This window comes from Colius striatus, unplaced genomic scaffold, assembly GCF_028858725.1.
Source record: "Colius striatus isolate bColStr4 unplaced genomic scaffold, bColStr4.1.hap1 scaffold_63, whole genome shotgun sequence".
Classification (NCBI taxonomy): Eukaryota; Metazoa; Chordata; class Aves; order Coliiformes; family Coliidae; genus Colius; species Colius striatus.
This window is the reverse complement of record NW_026908535.1, coordinates 501,350-509,631: the sequence shown is the minus strand read 5'-3', so window position 1 is coordinate 509,631 and position 8,282 is coordinate 501,350. Positions and strand designations below refer to the sequence as shown.

The 8,282-nt window shown below is 64.9% G+C and overlaps 1 protein-coding gene across 1 annotated transcript; it reads left to right on the top strand.

The window, feature by feature from the left end:
• Positions 1 to 1,565: 1,565 nt before the first annotated feature.
• LOC133629553 (cytochrome P450 11B, mitochondrial-like) lies at positions 1,566 to 7,133 on the top strand (the record flags this gene model as incomplete). Its single annotated transcript, XM_062020189.1, has 5 exons — positions 1,566 to 1,720; positions 2,972 to 3,144; positions 4,599 to 4,677; positions 5,794 to 5,985; positions 7,020 to 7,133. Coding segments are annotated over 5 exons (713 nt in total), but the record flags the coding sequence as incomplete, so codon positions are not given.
• Positions 7,134 to 8,282: the final 1,149 nt, after the last annotated feature.

The following is an 8,282-nucleotide window of genomic DNA, read 5'->3' as shown; positions in this document are numbered from 1 at the left end:
AAAAGTGTGGTATTGAAGATAGCTCCCACAGGAAAGCAGCTGCAAATGTGACACCGTGCTGGCTGATAGACTGCATGGGGACCTACTTACTACTGTAGCTGGGGTCTGCCTTCCTGCTTTCTTGTAGCTCCCATATTCAGTGGCATAACTTAACAGACAGATGTATTTTTTCAATGAGTGCTCAGGACAAAAAGTGTGGTATTGAAGATAGCTCCCACAGGAAAGCAGCTGCAAATGTGACACCGTGCTGGCTGCTAGACTGCATGGGGACCTACTTACTACGGTAGCTGGGGTCTGCCTTCCTGCTTTCTTGTAGCTCCCATTCTCATTGGTATACCTTAATAGACACATGTATTTTTTCAATGGAATCTGAGGATAAAAACTGTTGTATTGAAAATAGCTCCCACAGGAAAGCAGCTGCAAATGTAACACCGTGCTGGCTGATAGACTGCATGGAGACCTACTTACTACTATAGCTGGGGTCTGCCTTCCTGCTTTCTTGTAGCTCCCATACTCAGTGGTATACCTTAACAGACACATGTATTTTTTCAATGGGAGCAGAACAGAAAAAGTGTGGTATTGAAGATAGCTCCCACAGGAAAGCAGCTACTAATGTGACACCGTGCTGGCTGATAGACTGCATGCGGACCTACTTACTACTGTAGCTGGGGTCTGCCTTCCTGCTTTCTTGTAGCTCCCATACTCAGTGGTATACCTTAATAGACACATGTATTTTTTCAATGGAAGCTGAGGATAAAAAGTGTGGTATTGAAGATAACTCCCACAGGAAATCAGATGCAAATGTGACACCGTGCTGGCTGATAGACTGCATGGAGACCTACTTACTACTGTAGCTGGGGTCTGCCGTCCTGGTTTCTTGTAGGTCCCGTTCTCATTGGTATACCTTAACAGACACATGTATTTTTTCAATGGAAGCTGAGGAGAAAAAGTGTGGTATTGAAGAAAACTCCCACAGGAAAGCAGCTGCTAATGTGACACTGTGCTGGCTGATAGACTGCATGGGGACCTACTTACTACTGTAGCTGGGGTCTGCCTTCCTGCTTTCTTGTAGCTCCCATACTCAGTGGCCCCCCGTGGGACTCCAGCACCCTGTAGGATCTCGTCCCGCGTGGGACCCCATTACCCTGTGACACCCTCCCCTCCGGTGGGACCACTTCCACGCGTAGGATACGGCGCTGGGGGGCGCATTTGGGGGTCGTGGGCCGCTCCCCACCCGTGGGAACTCCCCTGTGGGACGCCCCTGCCCTGGTGGGAACTGCCCCCCCCCCCCCCGGTGAGAATCCCCTCCACGTGGGAACGTCCCGCGTGGGACCCCCTTGCCGTGGGGTGGGGGTCTGGGTGACCCCTCACCCTTTATGGGGGGTTTTTGGGTGCTCCCCCCCATCACTGTTTGGGGTGGGATGTGGGTGCCCCCCCTCATTTTTTGGGGCCGGGTTATGGGGTCCCCCTCCATCACCCTTTGCGCTGCGGGTCCCTCCCTTCACCCTTTTTGGGTGGGGTGTGGGTGCCCCCCTGACCCTGTGGGCGCCCCCCCCGCCCCGCAGCGGACCGCAGCATCCAGCGGCTGTGCCAGGAGGTGGGGAGGGGGCGCGGGGGGGGCTACGGGGGCATCATGGCAGAGCTGCTGCTGCGGGGGCAGCTCCCGCTCGACGCCGTCAAAGCCAACGTCACCGAGTTCACGGCCGGCGGCGTGGACACCGTGCGTGACACGCGTGGGGTTGCGGGGTTGGGGGGGGCGGGCAGTGTGGGGGTGGGTCCGTGGGTTCAGGTCCGAGTCTATGGGTCCGTGGGTGCGGGTCTCTGAGGGTCCGTGGGTGCGTGTGCGGGTCTCTGCGGGTCCGTGGGTGCGGATCTGTGGGTGTGGATACTGGTCGGTGCTGGTCCTTGTGGGTGCTTTGGTGCGGGTCGGTGTGGGCCCGAGGGTGCAGGTCCGTGGGTGTGGGTCCGAAGGTGTGGGTGCGGGTCCCTGTGGGTGCGGGTCCGTGGGTGTGGGTCCAGGAGTGAGGGTGTGTGTCGGCGCGGGTCAGTGCGGGTCCGGGGATGCGGGTTGATGTGGGTCAGTGGGTGTCGGGGGTGTCCGGGGGTGTGGGTGCGGGTCAGGGCGGATCCAGAGGTGCGGGGGCGGGTCAGTGAGGGTCTGGGGTGCAGAGGGGTCAGTGCGGGTCCGTGGGTGTCGGCGTAGGTCCGAGGGTGCGGGTGTGGGTGTCCGTGGGTCAGTGTGGGTTGGTGCGGGTCTGAGAGTGTCGGTGCGGGTCCGGGGGTGCGGGTGCAGGTCCGGGGATGTGGGTGTCAGTCGGTGCGGGGGCGGGTGTGGGGATATGGACGCGTGTGAATCGGTGTTAGCTGGTGCGGGTCGGGGGCTGGGGGTGCGTGTCGGTGGGGGTGCGGGGGTGCCGGTGAGGGTACGGGGGGTCCAGAGGTATGAGGACGGGTCCGAGGGTGTTTGTGCGTGTCCAGGGGTGTCGGTGGGTCCGGGGCTGCGGGGACGGGTCCGAGATTGTCGGCTCGGTCTGGGTGTGAGAGTGCGGGTCCACAAGTGTCAGTGTGGGTTGGTGCGGGTGCGGGGGAGCAAGTGAGGGTCGGTGCGGGTCCGTGGGTGCGGGTCCGTGGGTGTGGGTGCTGGTCGGTGCTGGTCTGTGTGGGTGTTTTGGTGCGGGTCAGTGCGGGCCCGAGGGTGCAGGTCCGTGGGTGTGGGTCCGAAGGTGTGGGTGCGGGGTCACTGTGGGTGCGGGTCCGTGGGTACGGGTCCAGGAGTGAGGGTGTGGGTCGGTGCGGGTCCGGAGGTGCTGGAGCGGGCCGGGGCAGGTCGGGAGGTGCCGGTGCGTGTCCGTGCGGGTGCGGGGCGGTGCGGGACCGGAGGTGCGGGTGCGGGTTCGGGGGTGCGGGTTGGGGTCGGCGCGGGTGCAGGGCGGCGCGGGGCGGCCTTGAGCGGTTCCCCACGCTCCCGCAGACCGCGGTGCCGCTGCTGTTCGCGCTGTTTGAGCTGGGCCGCAACCCGCCGGTGCAGAGCGCGTTGCGTGCGGAGCTGCGCGCGGCCGAGGCAGGGGCCGGGGGCGCGCGGCCGCTGCACGCGCTGCTGGGCGTGCTCCCGCTGCTGCGCGCGGCCATCAAGGAGACCCTCCGGTGGGGGCGGGGGAGGGACTGGGAGGGACTGGGAGGGACTGGGAGAGACTGGGGGGGTCTGGGAGGCAGTGGGGGACTTGGGGCAATTGGGGGACTGGGAAGGACTGGGAGATACTGGGGGGGACTGGGGAGGCTGGGAGGGACTGGGGGGACTGGGGGGGAATGGGAGGCAGTGGGGGGACTGGGAGTCTGGAGGGGACTGGGAGGGACTGGGAGAGACTGGGAAATACTGGGGGGGTCTGGGAGGCAGTGGGGGGCTTGGGGCAACTAGGGAACTGGGAGAAACTGGGAGGGACTGGGAGATCTTGGGGGGGACTGGGGAGGCTGGGAGGGACTGGGGGGACTGGGAGGCAGTGGGGTACTGGGGGGCCGATGGAGAATGGAAGATACTGGAGGGGACTGGGAGGCAATGGGCGGATTGGGAGGCTGGAGAGGACTGGGAGGGATTGGGAGAGACTGGAGGGGACTGCGAGGCAATGGGGGGATTGAGGGGCTGGGGGGGACTGGGAGGAACTGGGACATATTGGGGGGATCTAGGAGGCAGTGGGAGGATTGGGGGAATTGTGGGGCTGGAGGAGGGGACTGGAAGGGACTGGGAGAGGACTGGAGGCAACTGGGGGGTGGTGGGGAGGGTCTGTGGGGGACTGGGGGAGTTGGGGAGCTGAGGGGGGATTGCGAGAGGACTGGGAGATACTGGGGGGCACGGGGGGGCTGGGAGGGGGACTGGGGGAATTGAGGGGCTGAGGGGGAGACCGAGAGGGACTGGGAGACACTGGGAGACACTGGGGAGGGCTGGGGGGCCACTGGGGGAATTGGGGAATAGCTGGATGTTAGGTGGGGACTGGGAGACACTGGGGAGGGCTGAGGAGCACTGGGGGACTGTGGATGGGGGGGATTGGGAGTGTGGGGGCACTGGGGGGGACTGGGGGATACTGAGAGAGACTGGGAGAAACTGGGGGAGACTGGGGCACTCTGGGAGCTCCTGGGAGAGGCTGGGGGGCACTGAGATGGGCTGGGAAGCATTGGAGGTGACTGGGGGCACTGGGAGACACTGGGAAGGGCTGGGGGCACTGGGAGGGGCTTGGGGGCACTGGGGGGACTAGGGGACACTGGGAGGGGCTGGGGGGCACTGAGGTGGGCTGGGAAGCATTGGAGGTGACTGGGGGCACTGGGAGACACTGGGAAGGGCTGGGGGCACTGGGAGGGGCTGGGGGGCACTGGGGGGACTAGGGGACACTGGGAGGGGCTGGGGGGCACTGGGAGGGGCTGGGGCACTCTGGGGGGCACTAGGGGGCACTGGGAAGGGCTGGGGAGCACTGGGAGACACTGGGAGGGGTTGGGGGGCACTGGGAGGGGCTGGGGCGCTCTGGGAGGTGCTGGTGGGCACTGGGAGGGGCTGGGGCGCTCTGGGAGGTGCTGGGGGGCACCGGGTCACCTTGGGACCCCCTCCCCAGGCTGTACCCGCTGGGCATCACGGTGCAGCGGTACCCGGCCCGTGACGTCGTCCTGAACAACTACCGCGTGCCCGCGGGGGTGAGCGGGGGACACCGGGGGGGCACCGGGGGGATCCCAAGGGGTGCAGAGGGCACTGGGGGGCACTGGGGGGGGACTGGAAGGGTGTGGGGGCGCACCGGCGGGGTGAAAGGCAGTGCCAGAGGATGTGGAAAGCACAGGGGGTACTGGGAGGTACTGGGGAGCAGTAGGGGGGCACAGGGGGAGACTGGAGGGTTGTGTGGGGGTCCCAAGGGGTGTGGGGACCACCAGGGGTGCAGAAGGCACTGGGAGGGCACAGGGGGGGCACCCAGGGGAGTGGGGGTCCCAAGGGGCACTGGTGGGGACTGGAGGGGCGTGTGGGGGTCCCAGGGTGTGTGAGGGGCACCAGAGGTGCAGGAGGCACCAGAAGGCGTTGGGGGCACTGGGGGTGAGTACAGGGGGCACTGAGGGCTTTGGGGGTCCCAGGGGGCACTGAGAGGGTCTGTGGGGGTGCCAGGGGGCACTGAGGGGGCTGTGGGGGTGTCAGGGGGCACCGAGGGGGCTGTGGGGGTCCCAGGGGGAGCTGAGGGGGCTGTGGGGGTGTCAGGGGGCACTGAGGGGACTGTGGGGGTCCCAGGGGGCCCTGAGGGGGCTGTGGGGGTCTCAGGGGGCGCTGAGGGGGCTGTGGGGGTGCCAGGGGGCGCTGAGGGGGCTGTGGGGGTGCCAGGGGGCACTGAGGGGGCTGTGGGGGTGCCAGGGGGCGCTGAGGGGTCTGTGGGGGTGCCAGGTGGCGCTGAGGGGTCTGTGGGGGTCTCAGGGGGCGCTGAGGGGTCTGTGGGGGTCCCAGGGGGCGCTGAGGGGTCTGTGGGGGTGCCAGGGGGCGCTGAGGGGGCTGTGGGGGTGCCAGGTGGCGCTGAGGGGTCTGTGGGGGTCTCAGGGGGCGCTGAGGGGTCTGTGGGGGTCCCAGGGGGTGCTGAGGGGTCTGTGGGGGTGCCAGGGGGCGCTGAGGGGGCTGTGGGGGTCCCAGGGGGCCCTGAGGGGTCTGTGGGGGTGCCAGGGGGCGCTGAGGGGGCTGTGGGGGTCTCAGGGGGCCCTGACGGGTCTGTGGGGGTGCGTGGGGCTGCACCCAGGCCGTGGGCAGGCGTGGGGGTGCCAGGCCGTGCCGTGCCCCCGCAGACGCTGTGCCAGGTCGCGCTGTACGCCATGGGCCGCAGCCCCGACGTGTTCCCGCAGCCCGAGCGCTACGACCCCACGCGCTGGCTGGGCCGCGACGACACGGCCTTCAGGGCCCTGGCCTTCGGCTTCGGCGCGCGCCAGTGCATCGGGCGGCGCCTGGCCGAGGCCGAGATGATGCTGTTCCTCATGCACGTGAGTCCCCGCCCCACGCACGGCCCCTGTGCCAACCCCTCACCCCAGAGCCCACCCGGCACAGCGTGCGCTGCCCTTGGCTTGGCGACAGCCAACGCTGGCTTGGCTTGAGCCAATGGCTTGGCTTGACCCAATATTGACTTGGCTCAATCCAAGGTCTTGGCTCGACCCAATCTTGACTTGGCTCAACTCAAGGTCTCAGCTCAACCCAATCTTGACTTGGCTCAACCCAAGGTCTTGGCTTGACCCAATGGCATCTTGGCTTGAGCCAAAGTTTTGGCTTGACCCAACATTGTCCTTACTCAAGGTCTTGGTTTGAACCAACAGCACCTTGGCTTGAGCCAATGGCTTGGCTTGACCCAATGTTGACTTGGCTCAACCCAAGGTCTTGGCTTGACCCAGTGTTGACTTGGCTCAACCCAAGGTCTTGGCTCGACCCAATTTTGACTTAGCTTAACCCAAGGTCTTGGCTTGACCCAACAGCATCTTGGCTTGACCCAACAGTGTTTTGGCTTGACCCAATGCCACCTTGGCTTGACTCAGTGTCACCTTGAGATGACCCAACAGTGTTTTGGCTTGACCTAATGATGTCTTGGGCTGACCCAACTTGGCTTCAGCCAACACCTTGATTTGACCCAACAACATCTTGGCTTGAGTCAAGGTTTTTGCCTTCACCCAACATTGTCTTGGCTCAACCCAAGGTCTGGGCTTGACCCAACGACATCTTGGCTTGACTCAACATTGCCTTGGCTTGACCCCATGGCGTTTTGGCTCATCTCAACTTCTTGGCTTGACTCAATGACATTTTGGCTTGACCCAATCTCTTGGCTTGACCCAACAATGTCCTGGCTCGTCCCAGCTTCTGGGCTTGACCCAACGTTGTCTTGGCTTGATGCAAAGTCTTGCCATGAGCCAATAACCTCTCGATTCACCCCAACCTCTGGCCATAAACCAGTGAGCTCCTGGCTCACCCCAACCTCTTGCCACGAGCCAATGAGCTCCTGGCTCACTCCCCCCCTCGTCCCCCTGGGCAGATCCTGCGGAACTTCTCCGTGGAGGCCGTGTCCACCGAGGACATCCGCATTGTGTTCCGCTTCATCCTCATGCCCGAGACGTCGCCGCTGCTCACCTTCCGCGCCCTGGACTGAGCCAGGGGGCGCCCCACGAGCTGGCGGCATGCAAATCACATGCAAATGAGCTGCCCTCAGGCCTGGTGGGGCGTGGCAAGGGGAGGATCCCCCAATAAAGTCTAATTGCAGTCGTGGCAGTGGTGGCGCCGGGGGGACCCAAAGGGTGGGGAGCGGGGGACCAGGGGCTTCGTGGCCTTGGTGGCCTCAGTGGCCCTGGTGACTTCAGTAGCCATGGTGGTCCCAGTGGTCATGGTGGTCCCTGCAGCCCTGGTAGTCACAGTGATCCCAGTAGCCCCAGTGGTCTTGATGGCCCAAGTGGTCCCAGTAGCCCCAGTGGTCCTAGTGACTCCAGTAGCCATGGTGGTCCTAATGGTCCCAGTAGCCTTGGTGGCCCAAGTGGTCCCAGTAGCCCTGGTGGCCTCAGTGGTCCTGGTGCTTCCAGTCCTGCTGATGGTCCCAGTAGCCCCAGTGGTCCTAGTGACTCCAGTAGCTTCCACGGTCCTGGCAGCCACAGTGGTCCCAGTAGCCCCAGTGGCCCTGGTGAATTCAGTAGCCATGGTGGTCATGGTGGTCCTAGTAGTCCCAGTAGCCCCAGTGGTCCTGGTGGCCCCAGTGGCCCTGATGATCTCAGTAGCCATGGTGGCCTCAGTGGTCCTGGTGGTCCCAGTAGCCTCAGTGCTCATGGTGGTCCCGGTAGCCCCAGTGGTCCTGGTGGTCCCTGCAGCCCTGGTAGTCACAGTGATCCCAGTGGCCCCAGTGCTCTTGATGGCACAAGTGGTCCCAGTAGCCCTGGTAGCCCAAATGGCCCTGATGGCTTCAGCAGCCATGGTGGTCCCAGTGGTCATGGTGGTCCCTGCAGCTCCGGTAGTTGCATTGACCCCAGTAGCCCCAGTGGCCCTGGTGACCTCAATAGCCCCGGTGGTCCCGCTGCTCCCGGTGGTCCCGGTGCTGCCGGTGGTCTCGTCTCGTCGCTCCCGTCGGCAGCCGCGTGGGGGGGCGGGGCGGGCCCAGCGTTGCGGATCCCAGCCCTCCCATTGGTCCGTTCGGCCACCGAGGGGGCGGGACCGGAGTGCCTCAGCCCCGCCCATTGGTCCGTTGGATCACCGAGGGGGCGGGACCAGCGCTCCGCGAGCCCGACCATTGGCCGCGGGGGGGCGGGCGGGGGCG